General features: G+C 32.1%; 4 protein-coding genes across 8 annotated transcripts; 2 read left to right on the forward strand and 2 right to left on the reverse strand.

The window, feature by feature from the left end:
• Window positions 1-6,179: 6,179 nt before the first annotated feature.
• On the forward strand, window positions 6,180-8,705 carry LOC107609360 (coiled-coil protein). Its single transcript, XM_016311308.2, has 5 exons — window positions 6,180-6,653; window positions 7,146-7,270; window positions 7,751-7,842; window positions 8,194-8,280; window positions 8,360-8,705. Exons 1-5 carry the CDS (start codon window positions 6,271-6,273, stop codon window positions 8,465-8,467), a joined length of 795 nt encoding a protein of 264 aa, XP_016166794.1. The 5' UTR covers window positions 6,180-6,270; the 3' UTR covers window positions 8,468-8,705.
• Window positions 8,706-8,750: 45 nt separating this feature from the next.
• LOC107609359 (Lycopene beta/epsilon cyclase protein) lies at window positions 8,751-13,377 on the reverse strand. Of its 5 annotated transcripts, none has more exons than XR_015892206.1 (18): window positions 13,083-13,353; window positions 12,510-12,627; window positions 12,233-12,420; window positions 12,017-12,124; window positions 11,773-11,837; window positions 11,396-11,501; window positions 11,207-11,290; window positions 10,788-10,934; window positions 10,581-10,709; window positions 10,394-10,461; window positions 10,235-10,268; window positions 10,073-10,157; window positions 9,895-9,962; window positions 9,703-9,816; window positions 9,582-9,617; window positions 9,410-9,496; window positions 9,205-9,321; window positions 8,751-9,132 (listed from the first exon to the last, which is right to left on the reverse strand). XR_015892206.1 is itself a non-coding variant. In XM_088493584.1 (18 exons), the coding sequence occupies exons 1-18, from the start codon at window positions 13,209-13,211 to the stop codon at window positions 9,036-9,038; spliced, it is 1,755 nt and encodes a 584-aa protein (XP_088349710.1). In that variant the 5' UTR covers window positions 13,212-13,377; the 3' UTR covers window positions 8,751-9,035. The 5 variants fall into 5 exon arrangements, 2 of the variants coding, with proteins under 2 accessions (XP_088349710.1, XP_088349711.1); XM_088493584.1 differs by having other exon boundaries at window positions 9,205-9,296; window positions 13,083-13,377; XR_015892207.1 differs by lacking the exon at window positions 9,703-9,816 and having other exon boundaries at window positions 9,205-9,296; window positions 9,582-9,702.
• A 230-nt stretch (window positions 13,378-13,607) lies between these two features.
• Window positions 13,608-15,165, forward strand: LOC107608016 (RmlC-like cupins superfamily protein). Its single transcript, XM_016309909.3, has 2 exons — window positions 13,608-13,740; window positions 14,396-15,165. The coding sequence occupies exon 2, from the start codon at window positions 14,447-14,449 to the stop codon at window positions 14,885-14,887; it is 441 nt and encodes a 146-aa protein (XP_016165395.1). The 5' UTR covers window positions 13,608-13,740; window positions 14,396-14,446; the 3' UTR covers window positions 14,888-15,165.
• Window positions 15,166-15,894: 729 nt separating this feature from the next.
• LOC107608028 (uncharacterized) lies at window positions 15,895-17,050 on the reverse strand. Its single transcript, XM_016309918.2, has 4 exons — window positions 16,892-17,050; window positions 16,581-16,682; window positions 16,332-16,495; window positions 15,895-16,142 (listed from the first exon to the last, which is right to left on the reverse strand). The coding sequence occupies exons 1-4, from the start codon at window positions 17,001-17,003 to the stop codon at window positions 16,044-16,046; spliced, it is 477 nt and encodes a 158-aa protein (XP_016165404.1). The 5' UTR covers window positions 17,004-17,050; the 3' UTR covers window positions 15,895-16,043.
• Between the last annotated feature and the right edge of the window lie 8,664 nt (window positions 17,051-25,714).

Below are 25,714 nucleotides of genomic sequence, written 5' to 3' on the forward strand. Positions count from 1 at the left end.
GCTATGCACGCACCGGAGTTTCCGCAATATATGAATCTAGGTGCGTAAAGCTAGATAGCTGTATAAAACTCTTAAGTAGCAGATCAATATGTCAAATAAGTAATATATGTGATGTCTGGGTAGTCATTTGTGACCATAGCATTTGGTTTTTTTATTAATTAATAGTTCTTTGTTATGAGTTATATTTAGTTGTTCTTTATCAGATGCATGCCACTCGATGCATTCAAAAGATATAAGTGGCACTATGGCACTCCAGATAACCGAATTATGATGGATGTCTAAAGGAATCACATCTGGGTCGATGTTTCCAATGCCATAAGCCTGCCAAACAAACTGGACACATCGAACCAGTCAGATGATTACACAACAATTAATTCACTAAACAAGTTACATACGGTAATTGTATTTTACAACATACCTATCCTTCTTGTAGATCATCCAACAACCTCCTGTAGTGCGCAAGCGAATTATATCGGTAGGCATAGTTTTCACGGTCGTCCTAGTTATGCCACCTGTCGTCGGACAATCCATTAGTTAACTTATCTTGTGGAAAGCAAAAAACAATTTCTATCATTTCTTTCAATTCATACTTAATCAAACTTACTTGTTTGCAATTGGAAACACTCGGGGATTGTCGGAAATCGGCGCTAGAAATGGTAGCCGGATCCAAGCCCAAGTGAGCAATAGTGTTAATGGACCGTCCATCTCCTTGCAGTCGACACGAGTTGCCCTACACAATGATCTATACAAGTGTGCTAGGCATGCCGAACCCCAACTAAACTGTATGATCTGACCAAAGTTACGGAGCAAAGGTAAAAATTTCCAATGCACAGCTGAACTCCTTATCTCCAAACAGAACTGTCCCAAATAACAACATTATGTGACACTTTACATACATCTGAATGTGCACAACATCATTCAACACTATACAATCTCTCAAACCCCTAAACCATGTTAATTTTATATAGCTCCCTCTACAGTCCGTCTTCCTCGGTGCAACTCCAAATTGGTGCAAGAACTCGGCTTCCAATGCCTCAAAACTACTCATGGTCGGTCCTGTAACCGGAAGACCATTTGTCGGCAGACCGAGAATTATCGCCACATCTTCTAAGGTCACGGCACACTCACCAACCGAAAAATGAAACGTGTGAGTCTCAGGCCGCCATCTCTCAATCAGAGCATTAATCATTGCTGATTGACATGGGATAAATCCAATTTGGGAAACATAATAAAATCCAGTCTCGCGTAAGTGTGACTCAACAATTTGGTTGTATGGATCCGGCGGCTTTAAATGATCACACAGCAACATTCGTGAACCCTACAATATCACATTTCCACTATAAGTACCAGTATAATATAACTATATTCTCAAAAACACAATTATCGTTACATGTCCATTATAACTAATTCCAGCATAATTACATTTCAAACATACATAGTAAATCTGTCATACAAAAATCCTTCAATCATATTCATTACCTTATAACAAAAATTATTTAACCTTAACTAACTAACCAGAATAATTTCACGACTGATAAACTATTTATTTGTAAAACAGCATACTAATTTTATTATTGTTATTATTATTCATAAAACAACATACTAATTTTATTATTATTATTATTATTATTATTATTATTATTATTATTATTATTATTATTATTATTATTATTATTATTATTATTATTATTATTCATAACACACCATAATAATTTTCTAATCTAAGTTTAGTTACTACTAATTTGTAGGATTACCATGTGTTCATAACACGCAGCGGAAGAAAAGAAAGTAATCCTTAAAGATCTATTTTGTGCTTAAACTTTATTCCAATAATATATAGATATATAGTAGATTAGATCTAAATACCTGAGTACGCTAGTAAAATTTTTTTTCTCCTTCGATGGTACGAAGGCGCTATGCGTATCCACACCGAGACCAACCTTTGCTGTCAACTCCTTGACCAATGGATATCTAATCTAAATTGAGAAATCTCTTGCAACTCTTTGCACACCATAAATTTCTTCTCCAAGAATTAGGCTCACATACATTTATGTGTGTAGAGGTAAAGGAATAACAACCCTTGTTATTCTCTCTGTCTTTCTCATGTTTTCCTCAATTCAAATTTAAATCATATCTTGAAATTCTAAATTTGAATCCTTCAAATTTTATGAATTATATCATAATAATTTAAAACATAATCGATTTGGATCTCATCCAAATTTATAATTCAAATTCAGAAATTGGAAAAATAATTATTCTCAAATCTCATTTAATATTCTCAATTATCATATTATTATTATATTCTTGGTGCTAGCAAAGAATACAATAATATTCCATTTGAATTAATATAATTATTTATTTAATCAAATCAAAATAATAATTAAATAATTCTATAGCAAATATTAGAACACTCGTTAGTGTGTGACCCATAGGTTCAATACTAAGCGGGTAGTAAATTAGTCATACTAAATTTACTAATCAAGGTTGGCGTCTAGCAACACTCCTCAACGACCCGATAGTATGAAGTAATATATTTTTACTAAGAACCTTAGAAGAACAAAGAATAATTCCTTCCATCTTTCCAACTCTTGGTTAACTCTTAGAGTATGGTTTAATTGTCAAACTTTAACTTGTTACCATTATTATAATGAACTGTGAATGACTTAAGAAACTCATTTCTTCGTTCATTGAATTCCCTTGGCCAATGTTTTATTCATCTCAGTCATTATAATCAGAGCTCAAACTCTTTACCGAGAGTTGATGGATTCCTTATTGACTAATCATTAATTCTACAAGTATTTAAATCATACCCAATATCCATTCAACTAGCACCCTAGGGTATTAGGTGTCCGGAATCAAAGTATAATAAATACATTGTTAATTACTATGACAGTCGCAGGTCAAAGAAAATTCTATTACTATGTTCATCTTGAGAATATCCTATTGACAAATATACGGTAATTATAACCATTTAGAAATTCTCAAAGTGAGTCGGTTCAATGGTCATATCTCTATATGCACTATCTATATATATAATTTAATAAATGAGATTTATTAATCTTCATCCAATGAAGACCATTATATATATATTGATCTTTTCGGATTATTAATGTCCTTTTTAATAATCCTATGACCAAGAACAATTTAGATTAAATTATAAAAAAATTATCTCTCAATATTATGATCACTATCACAATGATAAATCTCTAAATTTAATCAAGGACCTTATTATATTAACATTTTAATATAATAAAAATAACAAATTATTTGACACATGATTGATTGGATTGTAGTCATACTCCTTATTCCTAACATAATTTATTGTCTAAATTTTAATGAATTAAAATTCAATTATTAATGATCATAAATAAAATAATTTATTAAATTTTTATTATTAATCATAATAAATTATTAAGCTCAATTACTACTGCTAATAATAACTATAATCTACTTTTAGTTATTCTGTAGAACTTACCATACCCTACCATATCATACATACATACATACATGATTAATTCCTATTTTAATTTCTATTTCTAACTACCTAATAATAAAATCATACACATATACATGATTAATCTCTATTTAGTGTCATTACAATATATATTGCTAATCAAATTTAATATTATCACTATTATTATTATTAAATCAGATTATTAAAAAATAAAAACTTACATAACTTGGATCTTCAAGATAATTAACAATATGAAGCTCTGGTTGATTTACTTTTTAATTCTTGATCTTCTTGACATTTTTTTTTTAATTTTGTCCAAGATTTGTTGTGGTCCAACAATGGTGATGCAGGAAGAAGTGGTGGGGTTGAGTGTGTGTTGAAGAGAAGGAGACGAGAGTGAAAGGGATACTACTGAATCGAGGGGGGGGGGAACATTGGTCTTTTGTATCAAGGGAGTCACGGGCCAACCAAGGGAGGCTTGCATGCGTGACGCGTGGACAGGAAACACAAATCTGTCCCACCGATTTGTGCATCATCCGTGTCTTGAAATCGGTGCCTACGATTTCCTTCCTACCACTTAGTGCCACCGATTTCTGCTACCCAGCCGTCACAAATCCGTGAAACACCAATAACCCCCATATCACTGCTATATTCCATCAACGGGTTCATATCAAAATTAAAAATCTCATATGCTGTTTGTAACCGTATAATAAATGGAAAATACCAAAATGAACTTGAATACACATATTCTATAGTCTATATAGAATGTATTCAACTTTTTGCTTAACATAAACTAAGACATAGGGTCAATATCAGAAAATTAAAAACTATTAATAATGATTATTATGTTAGTGTTGCAAGTGTGAGAAGTGTTCAAGTTAGTCCCACATCAAAGAAAGCATGGAAGAGTGAGGAGTTTATAAGATGAGAGATCCATTAACTTAACACCTTAAGGTTTTGAGTTGGATGTGGTGTCTTCTCATCTTATGTTCTCTCGCTTGATTCCTCCCCGAAGTCTCCCCGGTGGTCGAGAGCTCCCCACGGTTGGCCCAACAAAGTGGTATCAGAGCCGATGGTTAATCGGTCTGGTTTTAAGGGGTATTCAAGGTGAAGCATCGAAAGTCTTCCCGGCAAAGGTGGTCCGGGCGGCGTGTCCCGCAGTGTTTTGCGGCGGTGTGATGGACGAATACTTATATGTGGTGGGAGTTGATGCTTGATGTGGATGCTCACACTTGAGGGGGAGATTGTTAGTGTTGCAAGTGTGAAAAGTGTTCAAGTTAGTCCCACATCAAAGAAAGTATGAAAGAGTGAGGAGTTTATAAGATGAGAGATCCATTAACTTAACACCTTAAGGTTTTGAGTTGGATGTGGTGTCTTCTCATCTTATGTTCTCTCGCTTGATTCCTCCCCGAAGTCTCTCCGGTGGTCGAGAGCTCCCCACGGTTGGCCCAACATATTATATATGTATGTGGTCTCCAAGTTAAGATTAGTTCATTGAAGAAATTCAACTGCCGTAGCAAGCAAGAAAAAACATATAAGAATACAAACTAATTAACTAAACTTCCATATACAAACTGAATCTTGTTCTACAAGCATTGGGCAATATCTTGTGTAATATACACTTCTTTCCCAAGTTATTACATAGTGTTAGATTCTTTAATTATGAAAATAGCCGCCGTAATGTTTTACTTATCATTTGACCATATATATTAGACTTATAGATTCTTTATAATAACTATATGAATAAATTAAACTGAAATTGCTAATTATTGCATATGAATTATGATGATAGCACTCATCTCTCTTTATAAAAGTAGATTCATTTTTATGGTCCTCCTCCTCCATTGGGTTTATTATGTTCATTATGTTTGTTTGGCCCTTCAATTATTTTCAACTTTTCACTTTTTTATTGACCCAAAAAAAATTTTTTCATTCTTTACGAGATAATAATTTAATTGGTTATTAAATTTTACAAAAATAATTAAATGTCTCTTAATATTTAAGTTGATCAAATTAATTTCTTAATTTCAAATACTAAGGGTTCGTTTGGAAAACTCCAAAAACTACTTTTTTTAGCTTTTGACTTATAAAAAGTTATATTAATAGTGTTTGATACAATTTTTTAGATAAATTTTTAATTTTTCAAAAAATTATTTAAGAATTTTTGAAGAAATTAAAAAATGTGACTTTTTATATTTTCAAAAGCTATTTTATCACTCCTATTTAATGCATTACTTTAAAATAAGGACTTTTATAATAACTTTCAAAATACAAAATAACTTACTTAAAAGTTGTTATTAATAAAAGTCCTTATATTTTAAGCTCTTTTTTCAAAAAAATTTATTTAAAAAATTTAGCCAAACTAACTCTAAATCAAGTTAGTCAATTATTAGTTTTAATTAATTTGTAATTTATATAAGAATCTCGCTAATGAATAACAAGTGCTCTAAAAACACACTTTAAAGATATTATAATTAAAAAGTTCACATAAAAATATAAATCAAATATTTTTTTAAGTCTTTTTATGCATTAGAAAAAAATTACATATTTTAACTTGTTAATAAGATTAGATATTTTAAAAATATAAATAAAAAGTTTTTCTCTTTATAAAATAATTTGAGTTTTTTATTATTTTTTTTTCAGTTGGGTTGAAATTTGAAAACGACGAATTGTATCCGATTTCAGATTTCAGAAGCTATAAATTACATATGTAATGTAATCAAACGAGGCAACACAATCACCACACTCAGTAATTCAAAGTTCAACTTCAAACAACAAATTAAAATAATAATAATAATAATTAAAAAGAAATAGAGATGAGTTTTCTTGGACGAAGTTTAGCTGGGAAAGAAGCTGCATATTTTTTTCAGGAATCCAAACAGGCGGTGGGAAAATTGGCCCAGAAAAACCCTCTCCCATCCAAACCCAACAACCTCGACTCCGTCGAACACGAATTACTAGGTGGTGGTGGTGGTGGTCGCAGTGGCGGCAACGCCGACGTGCTCCCCGAGGTTCTAAGGCACTCCCTTCCTTCCAAAATTTTCAGAGACGAAACCGCAAATTCAACCAATTCTTCCTTCTCTGCTTCCAAATGGGTCCTTCATTCTGACCCAAAAACCCAATCTTTTGTTAACCCTGATGCAATCAACCCTCTTCGAGCTTATGTTTCATTGCCTCAGGTCACGTTTGGTCCCAAAAGGTGGAATTTTTAATTCAGGAGCCCTTTAATTTTACTAGCTTATGTGGAAGAAGGGAATTTGAGGCCAGTTATGATATAATTTTAGTTGCATAAAGTTATTTTTTGAGTTTGAAGTCTTGAAGGTTTAAATTTGAGTTCCAAAACCCTTTAACTATACTAGTTTATGTGGAAAATTTGAGGGGAATTTGTAGCTAGTTATTATAATTTTAGTTGCATAAGGTTATTTTTTGAGTTTGAAGTCTTAAAGGTTTAAATTTGAGTTCCAAAACCCTTTAACTATATTAGTTTATGTGGAAAATTTGAGGGGAATTTGTAGCTAGTTATTATAATTTTAATTGCATAAGGTTCTGCATTTGGTTAAGTAGCTAAGAGGGCAATGAAGGTGTTCTTAGCTGTTCAATTTTGTTTATTTGGGGGGCATTCCATGTTTGTTGCTAAGCTAATACTTTATGTAATTTTAGACTTAATGGTTTTGTATGTTGTATGTTGCAGATGGGAACTGCCTAAAGCAGAAAGCACGATTTCAGCTTCAACAGCTAATGACTTGCGTCAAGATAGGCAAACCACCCATGTTAATCCGGAGAAGTTGAAAGCTGCAGCTGAAGGGCTTGCAAATGGTATGCATTTCATTCCTTTCGTTAGATTGCTTATGTGGTAATCAATAATTGGTAGTTGCTCTCTCATTTGGGAGTTCTGAGTTTGTCATGGGTGCTTGTTCGATCTATTATTATGCATGCTGCGGATGTAAATAGTAGATGTTAGAAGCAATTTTCAATTTTCAATTACTGTGGATAAGAAAATGTTGTTAAGTATAATTTATTTTTGATGCAACATTGGTGAAAGAGTTTGTTTTGCTCACTGCTGAATATGTCCATGGATGCCTCAGTATTTACTTGACAGTTACAAACTGAAACATATTAGCTTTGGTATCCATAATCTCTCCATCACGTCTTCGTAGAATTCATATTGTATAGAGGATTGATAGTTTCTTTCCAAACGTGTGATTTTTCATGGTTACTGTTGATTAAGTTAATGAAAGCTTCCATTTGGAAACCCCTCTTTTTTCTGATGCAAATACTTTAATTTTGATTTTGTAGTTGGAAAAGCATTTGCTATTGCCACTGCAGTTGTTTTTGGGGGTGCTGCATTGGTGTTTGGTACCGTAGCCTCCAAGTTAGATATGCACAATGTAAGTGCATGTTAGTTATCTGTTAACTCTATAACTCTCTTTAGTCTTTATTATGAAGTGATCTCTCTCTGTACTCGGCATGTTTGAATATGCATGAATGACTTCTTATTGAATGTAAAACTAGTTAAGTAACCCTTTTGAACATGTAAGTGTCCCATTTTCAATGATCATTCTTCATTTACTATCATGTCCATTGGCAAAGTTAGGACCATAAGATTTCCTCACATAAGCATTTGAAATTTTGAATGGTAGCTCTTGTAGTTTTCTATGTTTTGTTGATGGTTTTTCAGTCTAATAACCATATAGAATCTCTCCGACTCATATATCCAAGATTTTTCATTGTTTTAACAGGCCAATGATATCAAAACTAAAGGAAAAGACTTTGTTGAGCCACAACTGGAGAGTATCAAAGAGCAATTTGTTCCCATGAAAACATGGGTAAGCTTTAATTTGGTAATTGCATTTTGTTTAATAACTATGGATATTCAGATCACAACTTGAAAGTTGGGGTTTGCAGGCTGAAAATATGTCAAGAAAATGGCATTTGAAAAGGGAAGAGGATGCTAAACAGAATCCTTTGGCAAAGGAGTTAGCTAGAATGTGGGGTGCAAAAACATCAGATTGAATGTTGCAAGATTCTCTATTTGTGATTGTAAATGTTGAAGCTTATGAGAGTGAAATAATATAAAATATAGGTAATAAATTAAGATAGTTGTTAATGGTGGTGGAATATTGTTGCTTTGTATTAATTCAACAATTCCTTTGATTGTAAGGTTTTGAATATGATTAGAAGTAAAGGTTTTTGTTCTTAATTAGATGTTAAATGTGAATATTTAATGTAGCTGACTGCATTTGTTTGGAGACTTATATTGCTGGTGATTTCAACAACAATACTGAGACAATTGTTATATATCAAATTGGAAATTGTTTTATCCATTTTTTAATATGAATATTGATTGTTTTGTATGGTACAACTCAGAAGTATATTCATAAAAAGCCTAAATAACGTAAAGAATTGAGTACCCTCCTAATCAAGACCAATTTTAGAGATTCCACCATTTTTCATTTACAAGGATCAAGAGTGAGTGAAATGAAATGCACATTCTTGACAAGCACCATTCTGAAATTGGATGTTAGGGAAAAGCAAACAATCTTGACAACTTCATATCTGTTTTTGCATCTTTGAAGTTACTTTATAGCTTGTAATCAAGACCAGCTCCATATTTCCAAGCCTCTAGATGCCGCCTCCACCGGAAACTCGTCTTCGACGGTAATGTATTCAAGAATGGCCTTCCATAAAAATGGAACATGTGAGAAAAATAGCCTAAGTGGTTTAGAAGTAAACTTGAGAAGAGTTATTACCTCACAACAGGATCAGCAAAGGTGGAGAGGAAAGTATAGTAACCAAGCATCAGAAAGTGTTTGGACCAGTCAAGAAGCACAGGAACACCAACCTGAAGATAGTGTTTACTTCATTGACTAATCATGCCAATTTGATTTTAGTTTGCATAATGTTTTAGCAATATTGATAACATTTGAAAATTTCATATAACAAAATCATGATTACCTGTTTAAATATTGAAGGGAGAATTTGAGGGTTAGTTAACATAACTAATCCCAATGTCTTGGAGAGTGGCCCAAACTGAACAACATCCTGTGATAAATATAAGATTATATTTCTATTAATTCTTATCTCATAGTCCAAAAATTATGTTCAAATAGGTACTAGGAAAGTCCACCTGTAGAAATGGTCTTAGTACTGGATCTCCAAGCCTCTGCAAAAGTGAAATATGATATTGAAGCTGAAGAGTGATAACTGATAAAGATAAGCAATTCCAAGACATTAGAGAGATAGGGTACCTGCATACAATTAAAGTTGGTATAAAGAAGTTCATTAATAAAATCTTCAGGAACATTGGTGTGTTCTTTTGCTGACATTGCTCTTTGGAACAGCCATGATGCACTTAAGTTTGGCTGTGTTGTACAAAAGTTTGGTCAACAAATTCCCTACACTTAGCTTTCATGTACATAAGAAATAGTGCAGAAAAATACCATGTATGGATTCAGAAGAGACAAGTCTTGTGACTCAAGATAATCACCATTCATTGCTTCATATATTCCTTCATTGTAGCAAAGTGCAAAAAAGAGTTAGATTTAGCTGAATGTTATAGCAATGTTTATTAGCCCTTCACCATTTTATTGTTGGTTGCAACAATTTAGAAAGGCATACCAGATGAGAGTCTTCCAAGGTGCCTGGTCAAGCTTCCAAAACCACCAAATGAAACTGGTGATTGTATGCCACTAGCATCACCAAACTACATAAAATAAAGCTTCACTGATTCAACATTACTTGAGACAGAAGCTTCAGAAAGTGAGAAAAATGTAATTTTACCTGTAAAACTCTATTAAAAGCTGATGGTAGAGGGCTGCTAGGTGCTCCATACAATAAAAAGAAAAAAGAGAGAGACTATTAGCAGTGTTCTTGGCAAACTATATTAGAACTAAAAGATACAGGAGTTTGTTAAGGATATAATCAAATACATATCGATACCTCTCGCGATATGTGGGAAAGATGCCATAAATGACTCTCAGTATCTCTAAATTGTCGAGCGAAACACCCTGTCATATGAAAGTGGCAAATGGAGTTCAATCAAAATAACAGACAGTTAATTATTTGTACATATTTTCAGATACATTAATATTAGAAAGTACCAAAAAGTGACTGACAAAAAACTAGCCTGATATTCTGGCATCAGATCCCAGTATTGTTCCAATAATTCTTCCAATTTTGGTGATCCCGGTTGAGGTTCTACATAAGTGAACATGTAAGTGGTGCGATCCAAAGGACCTGATCCAGCTGGAAATGCCTGCAAAGATTTCAGCTAAACTTCCAAAAATAAACATGGGGATACTACTAGTGTTCAATTGATGTAATAAAACTTTACCTCCCAAAAGTATTGTGCTTTTGAGTTCCCTACTTTCTTTACTGATGAACTGCTATATATGACATCACTGTTAGAATTTTTCTCGAAGCCTCGTGCGCAAGTTCCAACAACAAGGCAAATGCCATCGGGTTTCTTCCCGCATCTTATCTGTAGAATCATTGCAGGTGACACTGGAAAGAAGCTTCAGGTAAAAATGTTCTTAATATTCACTATCAACTTATGCAGATTTCATTAAATCAAGTTGGTAGATAGAACTTCTGGAATTGATCTTTTTTTCATTTTGCCAAATGAGTATTAAATCTTATTTTAGTCTTATGAAATGCTAGAATAGTCACAGTAACAGAAAGGTGCACATACAACATATTAGATCACAGACTATCATGTTTTGAGTCCAGCAATGAGTAAATTATGATCCTGACCTGTTTTACAACAGGGGAAAAGTTCCCCATGGCATCGATTATAAGACGAGATAACAAGATTTTGTCCTCAGAAAGTTTCAGAACCTGAAAACAAAATGTGCAAACATTTATGATTCTTGATCATTGAATAAAAACTTTACATGCCTTTTAAGGTGATAATAACATTTACAACAGGTTAAGATAACTCACTGCAGCATCCTCATATACATCAATGCCGGCAACACTGCAACCCTCAAAGATGACTCCACCAAGGGAGATAAAACGTTTCTTGACAATCTCAATTAGCTTTACAGGTCTGAAATCACAGATAACATAAAAGAGGCAAGGTGGTTTTCAGTTGAATATTAAGCAATTTTAATGAAATTGCTTCACTGTAAGTTAAAAGCATATAGAACTTTTGTAAGCATTCAATAATGCTATATCCACACGCAAAACTAATCACTACATATCTTTCAGTAAGATCATTCATAAATTAAAATCATTCATTCATAATTGAAATTCAGGACTTTATTCTAGTTCATTACTGGTATATGGATACCGAATTAGTCTAAGGAATGAGGACTTACGAAATACCAAGATTAAGAATGTCCTCAACCCAGATGTCACCTTTCCTTTCAAAGCCACATCTATTCTGAATTAATCACAAAAAATGAGGTTAGACATGAAATGAATTTTTTGGCAATGTTAGTTAATAAGCATAATAAGTTGTCATACAATCTTTCAGCATGTTTAGATATGTGATATATGTTCTAAGTGATGATTCTTGCTACACAGAAATTGGCAATTGAAGTGAACAAATTAAGAAATTACTGGATTGAACTTTGCAGCTGTGGCTCTATCAATATCTTCTTCTTCCAGGACTCCAACTTCCACTAGTTCCATAAGCTCCTTTCTTGATATGTTCCATTCTTGCTCCCTCTAATGATTAAATCAACATAGACAGCAAGAAAAATTCAGCTTGATCACTCAAGAAATTTGTTGACATTTTTTCTGACCAATGACTAATGTAGCTATCAACATACATACCCCTTTTAATACATTCCTTTCTACAATGGCTACTCTAAGGCCTTTAGCACACAAGGCTGTTGCAATGAAGATCCCCAGAGTGCCTCCACACACCAACACATCATATGAGCCTTGTGCTTTGTTGGCCAGATCGGATGAGCGAAACGAGCTTGGAACAGTAGAGACAACTTGCTGAGGTTCTTGCACAACTGCAGTATATATCACAAGCTAAGATCACCAATTATAGCTTCATTTCTTTTAATTAATGCAAGAATTTGAATGCCATGATGAAATGAACCTTCTTGAGCAGAGCATATGTTAGACCATAACTGGTCTAATCTTTTCAAGGCTTCATAAGAGTATGCTCCCCCAGCACCACCAACCTCTCCACTCACTGAAACACTCTCCATTATCCTCTACAAAATAAACAAGTTTCAATATCATTCTTCATTTGGACTTCTTACAAAGAAAGCACTACATTTCATCACATCCAATGTAAATTATACCAACCTCTCTTAAGATTATGTAACAATATTCCTTGTTTTGTCAATGTTTACAATAGAGATCAGTGAAACTACTTATCCCAAAAACTAAAACTAATAGGTAGAGACATATAAATGGTTACATTTAACTCACGTAAGAGTCTCTTTTAGATTTAAAATGTGAATTTAGTTGGTCATAGAAGTTCTAATAATATAGCATGAAACTACTAATTCCAAAAGTTTAAAAAGATAAATGGGGCATGTCAAGGATTATATGTAACCATATAACTTAACCTTCTAAGAAGATTAATGTAAGCTTCTATAAACAAAGAAGTGTTATTTGTTATATCATCTAACATTTATCAGCAATTAAAGTATTGAATTAGTACCTGTGTTCTGGAAGCAACAGCTTGTGGTCTACAAAGGAAGGTTCTTCTGCCATATTTTTTCTGCTGGAATGGATTCCCCACTGCAAGCTGAGATATTCCATTAAAGGGTTGAAGCTGAAACAATGACATAACAAAAGACACTAAAAGAAAAGTAGAAGAATAATAAACAATAGAGTGATCAAAGAAAATCAACACTCTTTCACTCTATTCCTTGTATTGCTCTCAGGTTCGTTTATATCATTAACATAGAGCAAGAAAGTTTGCGAACCACAGGTGAACACGTTTCCAACCAACCACTTCAAATATCCAAAAGTGAAAAACTTGAATAAAAAATAAAACTTTTTGAAATTTTAGATAAAAATTTAATTTTTACTAATTTATAAATTTTTAAACTAAAATCTCAATCTTAAATTCTTAATTTCTTAATTTCTCTTTTTCCTCGAGAAAAGAAAATTTAAAAAATAAAATAAAATAAAAAATGGCAACCTAGAGACCCGGTTTTCAATTTTAGTTTTCATTTTTTAATATATAAAGGTTTCAACTTTCAATTTTTGGGGATAAACCTCAATACCCAGAGAGGGTTTATCATTCTTCAGTAGGGACTAAGAAAGAACGCAAGGTCTCGCTGCATCTTCAACCCTGCACTTCATTTGAACAGGTAAAGATTCAACTTTATTCATAAATTTCGTTTTTTTTTGCTGTTCTTTTTAGTTGTTGTTCATCAGCTTCTGGCATATCAGACTGTGGTTCTTAATGGGTGTTCGTGTCCCTCTTTTTTGTGAGCTATGGGAATTTTTCTAATCAGTGACCACGCATTACGGTACTTGAAACTCCCTCACCCGTCAATTTGTTTGAATTCAGCCTCTATACAGTAAACAGTGAAACGTGTAGATAATTTCATGTAAGAAGTGGGCATTCTATAGCTCTTAATTTGAAGAGAATCCACAACTATTGGTTACAGGTCTTGATTTTCACATTGATTGTGAGAGATAGGTAGACTACTTTGTCAGTAAATGTTGGATTTGTTCTGATTTTGTAAATTTGGATGAAGGTTTATTTTGGTAGTTGATTTTGTAAATATAGTTCAATATAGTTCTTGACATCTTAAAATTAGTATTTTACCGGTCATTTTAGTCCCGGCATGACGAATTCATTGATATGTCACATTAAGTGACGTGTCATTGTGGATACGTGATGCCGAGACTAAAAATGACCCAAGGAATGCAATCTTAGGGGGCCAAAATACTCATTTTAAAATGTTATGGAGCAAATGAATCATACACTTGTTTATGTTTCTTAAATTCTTCTTGCAGATTCAAGCAATTTGATACTGAAAGCGTGTCGAGTCTAAACTCTTAATAGGCATGGCAAGCCTGTTGACAACATCAACCTTCACATATTCTCCTCTCAACAGCCACACCAAAGATTGTAGTAATAAGTCCGGCAATTCTTCTACCGGAAGGAGATGTTCCATAAAAGCAATGAGGATAGAAAAATCGTTGGAAGAATTATACAATGTGAAGGTCGAAAGGAAAGTGTCTTCTGAAAGGCTTGCTCAACTTGGAGTCTCAAAATGGTCAGTGTGGAAGACCGGGAAATGCAAGTTGCCGTGGGACTGGCAGGTTGACCAACTGGTGTACATAGAAGAAGGGGAAGTGAGGGTTGTCCCAGAAGGAAGCAAGCGATTCATGCAGTTTGTTGCTGGTGACTTGGTCAGGTACCCCAAATGGTTTGAGGCTGACCTATGGTTCAATGGTCCATATCAAGAACGATATAGTTTTAGAGCATATGGTGATGATTATTGATGATGATGCTGCATGATTCTCACATAAAGTTGCTTGATGTCCACCATATATTGGATTGTGTTTTATTTGGGTAAATTACAGTAGTCTTCCATGATATTTGGTGAAAATCATCGTTACTTCGCTCTAATTGTTAGTGTTATATTCTTCAAAGTATAAGGTATCGGTTGTATTATTCATCTTAATCTTTAAGGGAGGTCAGTGTACGATTTTAGAAATCGAGCAAGTTGAATTTTATCAAATCTTAGTAGAGGTTAGTCTAATTCGCCTTTTTTTCCAATGTTGGTGGTTTCAATTTCTGTTATATAGTAGTCTTTTCTTTAAAAATTGTGATGTAAATTTTATTCTTCATCAGTTTCTGAACTAACATTTTCCAAGTTTGAATGTAATTGTTATAACTGCAAATGATAGTGTATAACTCTGTTTGAGCTACCAAAAGTTTCCCTTCATATGCATCAAAAGGACTCATTCTCATTGCTTAGATATTGCTGCCAAGAATCTTTGATTACTGTCCCTGCAAATAATTCCTATACCATGTTTATTATCACTAAACACAGCATAGTCAAAGTTAATTTTGATCCTTTGTCTTTATTTTGTCCAAATTCTTCTCATAGCTAGCTGTTTTTGGTCATATAATTAGAAGCTCAAATATGAGCAATATTTGGAAGAAAGAAACTCTTTTTGCAATATACACAATATTATATTATTACCAAATTGATTCTAAATTAAAAATATTATATTAATGTTAATAAGTATTTCTTTACCTATTTTACTGACTTTTTAATTTATAAATTCCAAGCAAAAGTGAAAACCTAAGTGACAATTTTGAGATAAAACGTCCAAGAACAAACATAAATGGAAGTTTACTTTACTAATTAATATAATAAACAATTATTAAAATAAGTTTAATTTTTATGATAATGTGATCCTTGATGTCATTGTTGAATGGAACATGTTATTTGAGTTTTTTTTATTTGTGGGTTGGTATTAAGACAGGGCAAATAGAAAAAGAAAAAGAAAGCAGAAAAAGAGTTTAATTGTTATTATGCATACCAATAGAAACACTCATCTTATAGAACATAGATATGACTCTCATAAAGTCATATGTCCTTAGAAATTTTATTTTTAAAATAGTTAAAGAAACTCCATGCATGGCACTTCATTTGGTAGTTGCATCATCAACTTTGAAGGGAGAGATAATGCAGGTTAACTTCTTTCCATTCTGGTCCACAAATGTCATGTTCATATGATATGTTCCCTGCAATACATGCATATTTGTAGCTTTAGAATTGTTAGAGATATAACTATTTATTTGCCTCCTCTTATCAACCAAACTTTTGTAAAGAGTAATTTCATGATATGATATTAGAACTTTTATAACTTAAAAAGGTCTAGAGTTCGATTCTTATTGACTCCAGAAAAAAGAATTTCGGCATAATAATAGAACCTTTGGAGCAACTGCAGGAAACCTCATGTCTAGAATGAGACCATGCTTTCCAGCAGAAACAGGACATTGCTTTTCCTCACAGACATTGCTTTCATATGTATACACAGCATCTACTTCATCACTTTTAAGTCTGTATTGTGCTTTTCCACCAGTAATTGCCTCATCTGCATCAATTTTATAATCAATACATTCATTCATTACAAAGATGGAACTAAAAACAAAAGAGTTGAGAAAGAGAAGCTTCATCACCAGAATGAAATGTGGTGTTAATGGTGAAGGGAACCCCTCTCACCACAGGGTTGGATGATGCCTTCACTGCACTCACTTTCATACTGTACTTTGCATTCTTATCTGCAAAGCCAGATATAAAATTCAAGTAACAAGTATTAATATGTGAAAGAAACCAAACATAGAATGTTATTAATTGATATAATATATGTATAGTGTATGTTTGAATAATTGAATTTAACTTGTTTGATTTATAAAAATAATAAAATACACTGGCTAGTGGCTATTAAAGTAAAATATAATTTCTAATTACCACTATAATTTCTAATTACCACAGTATTTGAAGGTAAGATCTTGAGCTTGAACATTTGAAAAAGAAAGTGGGGAAATGATGGCTAAGAAGCAAAGAAGGAAAGTGAAAGCTGAAGCAGAGTGAATATTCATGGTTGTTGGTTATGTCTATGGCTAAGGAAAAAATTGTGGATGTGATGAACCGCCACTAAGTGCTTACTTTATACTAGTAGTCACTTTTTTTTCCCCTTTTTGGGGTTCGAAACTTTATATGTTATAAGAATTTTAAGTATATTAAGTACATCAATATTTTTTACGACTGGTTACGAGTCGTAAGATTATCGGTTAATAGGGAGGATTCAGTTGTCTGAAAATTTGATAAAAAATGTATTTTTTTATTAATTCGTTTGTGCATGTATTGCAGAAAGAGACCCTCTCAAAGAACATCACGAGTTACAACTTCACTAGTTCCATCTGGAGATGTTTGGTTCCTCCAAAAGTTAAATTATTTGCATGATTTGTTTTAGTAGGCAGGGTCAACACGAAGGAGAGGCTGACTAAATTCGGCATTGTTAATCATAATGACAATATATGTGTTGTGTAAAAAGGATATAGAATTAGTGCATCATTTATTTTTTGTTTGTGAGTTTACAAGGCAGGTGTGGTGTGCTTGGTTGATGGGTGCTGATAGAGCATGGGCTATTTTGAAAACCAGTAAAAAGTTCTTTGAGAGTTGGACTGGAGTACCAGGTGGCAAGTCTGAGCAAAGAAAATGACTGACAGTCTGTGCTGTTGTTTGGAACATTTGGTTAGAGCGTAATAGCAGAGTGTTCCAAAGCATATAGACAAGTGTTGAAGGACTAAAGATTAGGTCCTTCTTGAGTTACAGAGAATGGTGTATAATTGATCCGTTTGGTTGTTGATGGCAATGCCAAAAATAACAACAAATGAGACCATTTTATTTATGTTTATGTTTTGTATTTTGTTGTGTTGTATTCTTTTATACTCCACTTTATTATATTAAACTTTTTTTGTTCAAAAAAAAATTGTTGATCTCAATTATAAAATATATATATATATATATATATATATATATATATATTAATTAAAATTAATGGTTAACATTATTAAAACGCGAATGTTTTGGGTATATTTGAAAACTTTTCTATATTATAACACATGTTAAATGCAACAACTTGTCGGTGGTTGTTGATACTATAGATTGATTGTGACAAGTTAAAATTTCCTTGGATGAAATCAAATCTTTTATAAAGAATAAAATATATATATATTAAAGCATGGATGCATGATAGAGGAAATTATTTTTGTGTGTGAGATAACATTATTGTGAAGGAATGGCTATCTATAATGAAGGGTCATACAACTTCCTGACATAGCTCAAACAGTTGCTTGGCTCATGTTCATTAAAATTCTATTTTTCTTTTACATTGACATGTCATCTTAATTCTTGATACACTTTTTCCCCATGAGTCTAGCATTTTGAAATGTGGATAATATGGCATAGTTAAAGAAAGCTAAGGACTGATCTTGTGTCGGTGAATGTTAACTTAATGAATTTAATTTTCATGTAATGTTAGTATAAAAATATTTTACTTAGATAATTATTAAAAAAAATTAAATTTATTACTTAAAATATCATTTAAACGTATGAATTTAATCGTATAATTTTTTTTATATTATTAATACATCAAAATTAAATTCTAACTTAATATGATATCATAAATATAAATTTACACTGGTATAATTAGAGCTGGAAGTGAGCCGAGCTGAGCCGAGTTAGACCAAGTTCAAGCTCGACTCACAAAAATTGAGCTTGGCTCATGACTCGACTCATTAATAATCGAGCATATTTTTTAAGCTCAAGCTCGGCTCACCGAAAGCTCACGAGCTGACTCGAGCTCACGAGCTGGCTCAAATTATAAAAACATAAATACGTAATCTATAATTCTATAACAATAAATTATAACTTATATATTTTAAAAAAATATTTAAAAAGATCAATTTTATATATTTCTATCTATCAATAAATTATAAATTTTTTATTTATGTCCTACATCAAAATTATATGTAAAAAATAAATATAAAATTTTAAATAATTAAGACCATTAATATATATATATATATATATATATATATATATATATATAATATTAAAAATATAGATTAAATGCATATAGGACATGTGTATATATATAATCGAGTCAGCTCACGAGTTAATGAGTTGAGCTTATCCAAACTCAAGCTCGTCTCATTTAATTTATGAGCTCAATTCCAAGTTCAAACTTGGCTCACTAGCTCACGAGCTCAGCTTATCGAACTATTAACGAGTTGAGTTCGAGCTAGCTCATGAGCTGGCTTGACTCACTTCCAGCCTTAGGTATAATAGAGAAATAAATGAATATTTTGGTAAACTTTGGTTTTATTAGTTTTTTTTTTACTAGATATAAAGAGAAATTCTGGACTAATCATCTTATGTGAATATCTCTGATATTGATTTGATCATTGAAAACTTCTAATAAAATGTTGGAATTTTATTAATATTATCGCCATTATTTCTTATGAGACTAGGGAGGCTTTTTTAATGATATATGCATGGAAAATTCTTTATTTCTCATAATACGCACGGATGAAAATTCCTCTCAAATTGTGCATGGCCAATTCGCAATTCTCACTCACGAAATGAAAATAGGTACCATTTCATACAAGGTGGCCACAAAATAGATGCTGTTACCTGACACACGCCATGTCAAGTTCACTAGCCACGAAATAAAGCACTTTAAGACTGGCACACATGAAGTGGCCAACTCACTGGCGACACACACGAGTTGGCCCATTCCAAATTATATTATATAATTTTATTACATTATATAACTTCATTATTTGAAATCAAATCATCAATGATAGTGAAAAATATACTAAATAGTACAATTTTATATTATATAATTTTATTATTTTGAATCAAATTTTCAATGATAATAAAAAATACTATATAGTACAAATTTATATTATTATATTATACAATTTTATTATAAATGGTTGACTCAAGTAGGACTAGAAATGTAACTAGCATAGAAAAAAAAAAGATTGAGAGAAAAAAGAGTTTGAAGATTGGATGCTATGATTTAGCTAAAATCTTAGAAACTGATATATAGAGTTTGAATTTTGAAGACAATGATTATAATGATAAAAATATATTAACAACAAGGATTAACATTTATGCTGAGATTTTAATTCAAACAAAAAAAGACTTTCCTTTAAAAAAATAACTATCTGTTACCTGACGCCTATAATAAATACTAATCCCCGTCATTTATTTTGTTGTGGTCGGGTTCAGATTGCGTCAATCTGAACAAGCAATGTATGGTATGCAGGGCTTGTCCTACACAATAGTTTCTGAAATGAGCAAATTTTGGATGGTTCAAGGTCTACATTACCATCACTATCCGATAGAACCATTGACCAATCAATCAAATATAACATTAAAGGAGTTGTTATGGTTTATCATCTTGAGTTAATCAATTTTATTGTGAAACTAATTTTAATTAAAAAATTACTAAACATAAATGATATTTTTCTATTTTTTAATGATTGTAGTTGATTAATAAATAGGTTGCATGTTCTCATATATTCATAAATTCATGACATATCCACTATTCTAGATCATTTCGTATGTGTCAGCATTGAAGTGTTCCATTTCGTGACTGGTGAGCTTGACATGGCGTGTGTCAACACCCATTTCGTGGCCATCTTGCATGAAATGGTGCCTATTTTCATTTTGTGGGTGAAAATTGTGATTTGGCCATATGCAATTAGAGAGGAATTTTCATCTGTACTTATTAGGAAAAATAAAGAATTTTCTATGCATATATCAGTAAAAAAGCCAAGAGCACTAAAAAGATTTGAACAATGCTAGGGAACCAAAAGGGTATTAGCCAAAAATCAGCCAAATACTTCTGAGTGAATCCAAAATTTCTACGAATTAATATATATGGATGTTTCTTCTGCTAAGTATCAGAATGTTTCTTTTTCATACTAAATGGATGTTCTTTTATATATTTTTCGAATTTTTTTATATTGCAAATGTGAATGTCTCTATTTCTTTAAGAATTTCATATTTTTTTTAAATTTTATAGATATTTAATTGTTTTTACTAAAATATAACGGAATATTTCTTTTGTTAAGTATTAGGATGTTTTTTTCCATATTAAATGAATGTTTTTTTATATTTCTGTAATTGTGTAATTTGCAGTCTCTTTAATCATCAAAATGACACCTAATAACCACTTTGGGTAATTGAAGAGCTTGCGAATCCCTTGTCATTGGCTTCCAGCGACATTTCTCAAAATGGATTGATAAACCAGAATTTATATTTACGCTTGTATATAAGATCACAAGCGATTATGTTGATTCAATGGATGAAATGTTGCAGCCTTTGATTGATGAAGCAAAAGTAGTTGGCTATAGTTGTAGAGAAGAATGGATTTCAGCAATGGTTACTTCCTTTGATTGATGATATTAACAGTTCCTCCGTCGCCTCCTCCATCCACGTCCGTCACCGCCTCCATGGCTTCTCCGGCTGTCCCCCGCCCTTGAAATCGTCGCCGCCTTAGGGATCGTGTGACGGTGAGAGAGAGGAATCTGTGTGTATGATTGTTGGAGGTGGGTAGGTTAATGTGAGAGAGAAGATAAAAGTTTTTATAAGTTTTAATTAGGTTTACTTAATCAATTTTAAATTTTTTAAATTTTAAATTTAAAAATTTAAAATTAATTATTAATATAAATTAATATGGTTTTGTTTAGTTTTTGGCTGATAACCTCTTGGTTCCATATACTTTTTCAAAAGATTTTAATATTGATCTACAAGCTGAAAAAAGACCGGGTTAGGTTTAAAATGCATTTACATCTCATTTCTACTCAACTAGTAGTGGACACAGGTGGCTCATTGAGCGAAAGTTTAGTTGGGCTGTTTTTGACACTTGGTTGTGGATTTGAAGACCGCAAGTGTCGAAAAAGTACAATTTTTTTAACTTTGTCGGCATAATAGGATTTGGATTTCCACTGTTGAGCTTAGGTTTTATCTGTGATTTTAAAACGTCGTCGTAGATGTCAATAAGCTCTTGAATTTCTTCTTCATTGCCTCAGGGACTGTATCAAAGTAAAGAGAAATTTTGACTCTTTTAGGTATGTATTTTGTTTGTCCAAGTTTGAACAATTGGCTGAAGTGAGATGCCTAATAGAGAAATACTTTTTTGTTTTATTCAACTCTTTGATGGATTTAGAGGCGTAAAAATAATGATCTTTACAACCCTGATGATAGTTGGAATGCTAGTAGAGTAGTTAGTATGATTCGGAGCTCAAATAGGGAGATACATATCATCTTTAATATGTATATTTTTTATCTTTTTTTTCGTTTTTTTTTTTTGGTCCATCATTTTGTAAACTCGGTTAAAATAAACTTTGATGCCAGTTAGAGTCCTTTTAGTGGATTAGCAGGTTTTAGTTATCTTATTCGCAATTTTGATAAGTACTGGATGAAAGATTACTTTAGAAAATTAAAAAATTCTAGTATTTTTCAAGCTGAACTTCATGCTATTTTGAGAAGTCTAATCTTTATTTGAAAATGTAGTTTATCATGTTTTTTGTGAACAAATTGTTTGGATACTTTTTTTTTATGATAAATAAGAAGAAATTTGAGGATATTATTCTAAAAATTAAAAGAATCTAATAAAAAAGATTCAAGAAACTTTGAGTTAAAAATAGAAGGCTTACATCACCTTAATTCAAAAAACAATTAATTACGCAATTAATCTTGTAGCTAAAAATACTGTTTCAAATTCAAAGGAATATATAGAACGGTTTTAACCCAAATAATGGTTTGGTTTCAAATATGTAAATCTGCGAAGGTTTCACGGTTTATATAAATATGTTTATATCAATTATCAATATTAAAACCGTGATCAATATTAATGGGTTTGAATATCATTATTTGATAATTGATATGCTTAAGAACCAAATCATTAAATTGGCTTTGGTTCTTTTACCTCTTTTTTCTCTATTAAAAAAAAAAACTCAAACACATTCAAAGTTTTTTGTTAATATTGATATGTCATAAATTTTGCACTTAATTCTTTACTTATTTAAATCTTAGTTCTTCAATTGAAGATCTGTCTAACAAATGATTTTAGGGTAAATTACTTAAATGAAATAAACTAGAAAAATGTTTACGTAATTACAACAATATAGATTTAGTTACTTGTATGTCCTGAAACATATTTATATAAACCGTGAAATCTTCCCACATTTCAGCGTTTACACATAAACCGTAGTATTCTGCTATGGTTTATGAAGAGAGAATAATGAACATAAACTGTGGCAACCTCCCACGGTTTATGAAAAAGAGACATGGACACGTAAACTGTGATATCCACCCACGATTTATGAAGAAGAGTCGTTCACATATAATATGTACTTCTCATCATACTTGTAATATTAATATGAATAAATATAATTTAAAAAAATAGTATAAACATACAACTTGAGCATATATATTCTTATCAGTAATTGAAATTTCACATTTTTTATTTCTTATCTTTGTTTTATATTTTCTCTAATAATAATAATAACACATTTTTTATGCACAAGGGAAGAAGATCAAAACTTTGACTACTATCAAAGAATTCGAGACTTTGAGGTAAAAGAGGCTCTAAAGCAGATGACAAATGGCATGGCAGTAGGACCTGATAATATCCCGATTGAGGTTTGGAAGGGTCTTGGAGAAAAAGGCATTAACTGGTTAACCAAGTTTTTTAATGAGATTTTAAGGTCAAAGAAGATGCCTGATGAGTGGAGAAAGAGCACATTGGTACCTATCTACAAGAATAAGGGGGATATACAAAGTTGCGGAAATTATAGAGGGATCAAGCTTATGAGTCATACCATGAAGTTATGGGAAAGGGTGATAGAACGGAGGTTGAGAAAAGAGACACAAGTAACAGAGAACCAATTTGGATTCATGCCAGACAGATCTACCACTGAAGCGGTATACCTTTTAAGAAGGATTATGGAGAGGTATCGTAGTAATAAAAGGGATCTACATATGGTGTTTATTGATTTGGAAAAAGCGTATGATAGGGTACCAATGGAGGTCTTATGGAAGGTTTTAGAAAAGAGGAGGGTAAGGATCGCATATATTCGTGCAATTAAAGATATGTATGATGGGGCCACAACTAGTGTGAAGACTCAAGGTGGTGTGACAGAGGAATTTTCTATTGGTATAGGATTACACCAGGGATCATCCTTAAATCCATACATTTTCACATTAGTCTTGGAAGTACTCACAGAGCACATCCAAGAACCTGTGCCATGGTGCATGCTTTTTGCCGATGATATCGTCCTTATGGGAGAGTCAAGGGAAGACCTAAATAAGAAGTTGGAGTTATGGAGAGAAGCTTTAGAAGTGTATGGTATGCGCATAAGCCGTAGCAAGACGGAATATATGGAACGTAAGTTCAATCCGAGAAGGAAAAACCCTAATATAGAGGTGAAGATTGGAGAAAACACCCTACGAAAAGTTAAAAGTTTTAAGTATCCGGGGTGCATCATACAGGATAATGGAGAGATTGAACAGGATGTAAATCATAGGATCCAAGCAGGGTGGTCAAAATGGCGGAGTACATCTGGTTTTATATGCGACAAAAAAGTGCCTTTAAAACTTAAAGGTAAATTCTATCGCACCGCTATAAGACCGGCTATGCGTTATGGTACGGAGTGTTGGGCGGCTAAAGGGGAGCACGAACATAAGCTGAGTGTGGCAAAGATGAAGATGTTGAGATGGATGAGTGGTCATACGTGATTGGATAAAATAAGGAATGAAGATATAAGGGAGAGAGTTGGAGTAGCACCCATTATGGAAAAGATGGTTGAATCGCGTTTTAGGTGGTTTGGACATGTGAGAAGAAGACCGATAGAACATCCAGTCAGGAGGGTGGATGAGATGGAAGATGGACAAGGAGCGAAAGACAGAGGAAGACCTAAAAAGACCATCCATGAGGTGGTCAAACGAGATCTACATGTAAATGGTCTCTCTGTAGACATGACACATGACAGAGCACAATGACGTCGTTTGATTCATGTAGCCGACCCCACTTAGTGGGACAATGTTTTGTTGTTGTTGTAATAATAATAACAACACATATAGACAAACAATTTAGTATAATAAAAGTGCTAATAGGTCCCTCTCTTATTTACTTCCCTTTTCCATTCCTAAAGATAACGCCAACAAATATATAATCCTATATTTTTTAAATTAAACATATTATAACTGAGAAAGATATATAACATGCATAAAACTTTGACACATATCAAGCATCCAATGCAAAAATATTGATACGACCAAGATAGTATAACTAACCTCTTGGTCGATATAAAATAGAAAAAATATATTTTTAAATAATATGTTATATTTTTTAAGTATTAACGTGAGAATGTTACTTTAGTATTTTTTTACATTGTACTTTTATTCCAGTACTCTCGATAATCTTATTCTTAATATTAATTTGGAATCCAACGTTTATGATTTTATTATTATCTATGATTATTTTTTTTATTTAATTTATCTTTTTTAATGAAATTATAATCTATATTATAAAAAATTACACTAAAACATAGTATACGAGAATTACAATTATAAAAGATAGTATTAAAAATAATTAAAAAAATTAAATATTTACTTCATAGTAATTGAAACAAATCTGAAAGTTCTTGATGATCTTTCTTATATAGTATATTTTTAGTATTTTTAGTATTCTTTTTTAGTATGCTATAATTTTTTACTATTATTATTA

Source organism: Arachis ipaensis, chromosome B7 (genome assembly GCF_059453495.1).
Source record: "Arachis ipaensis isolate K30076 ecotype BB chromosome B7, ASM5945349v1, whole genome shotgun sequence".
Taxonomy (NCBI): domain Eukaryota; kingdom Viridiplantae; phylum Streptophyta; class Magnoliopsida; order Fabales; family Fabaceae; genus Arachis; species Arachis ipaensis.

What these genes read in the sequence shown, in the direction of transcription:
- LOC107609359 (XM_088493584.1), bottom strand. Translation starts at nt 13,211, where the DNA reads ATGTCATTGTTTCAGCTTCAACCCTTTAATGGAATATCTCAGCTTGCA. An exon ending in CTCTTCTGAATCCATACATG is followed by an intron (nt 9,817 to 9,894) that starts GTATTTTTCTGC and finishes TGTACAACACAG; the next exon opens with CCAAACTTAAGTGCATCATG. An exon ending in CCAACTTTAATTGTATGCAG is followed by an intron (nt 9,618 to 9,702) that starts GTACCCTATCTC and finishes TCACTTTTGCAG; the next exon opens with AGGCTTGGAGATCCAGTACT.
- LOC107609360 (XM_016311308.2), top strand. Translation starts at nt 6,271, where the DNA reads ATGAGTTTTCTTGGACGAAGTTTAGCTGGGAAAGAAGCTGCATATTTT. An exon ending in GTCACGTTTGGTCCCAAAAG is followed by an intron (nt 6,654 to 7,145) that starts GTGGAATTTTTA and finishes TGTATGTTGCAG; the next exon opens with ATGGGAACTGCCTAAAGCAG. An exon ending in AGCTGAAGGGCTTGCAAATG is followed by an intron (nt 7,271 to 7,750) that starts GTATGCATTTCA and finishes TTGATTTTGTAG; the next exon opens with TTGGAAAAGCATTTGCTATT.
- LOC107608028 (XM_016309918.2), bottom strand. Translation starts at nt 17,003, where the DNA reads ATGAATATTCACTCTGCTTCAGCTTTCACTTTCCTTCTTTGCTTCTTA. An exon ending in TCTTACCTTCAAATACTGTG is followed by an intron (nt 16,683 to 16,891) that starts GTAATTAGAAAT and finishes CTGGCTTTGCAG; the next exon opens with ATAAGAATGCAAAGTACAGT. An exon ending in TAACACCACATTTCATTCTG is followed by an intron (nt 16,496 to 16,580) that starts GTGATGAAGCTT and finishes AAATTGATGCAG; the next exon opens with ATGAGGCAATTACTGGTGGA.
- LOC107608016 (XM_016309909.3), top strand. Translation starts at nt 14,447, where the DNA reads ATGGCAAGCCTGTTGACAACATCAACCTTCACATATTCTCCTCTCAAC.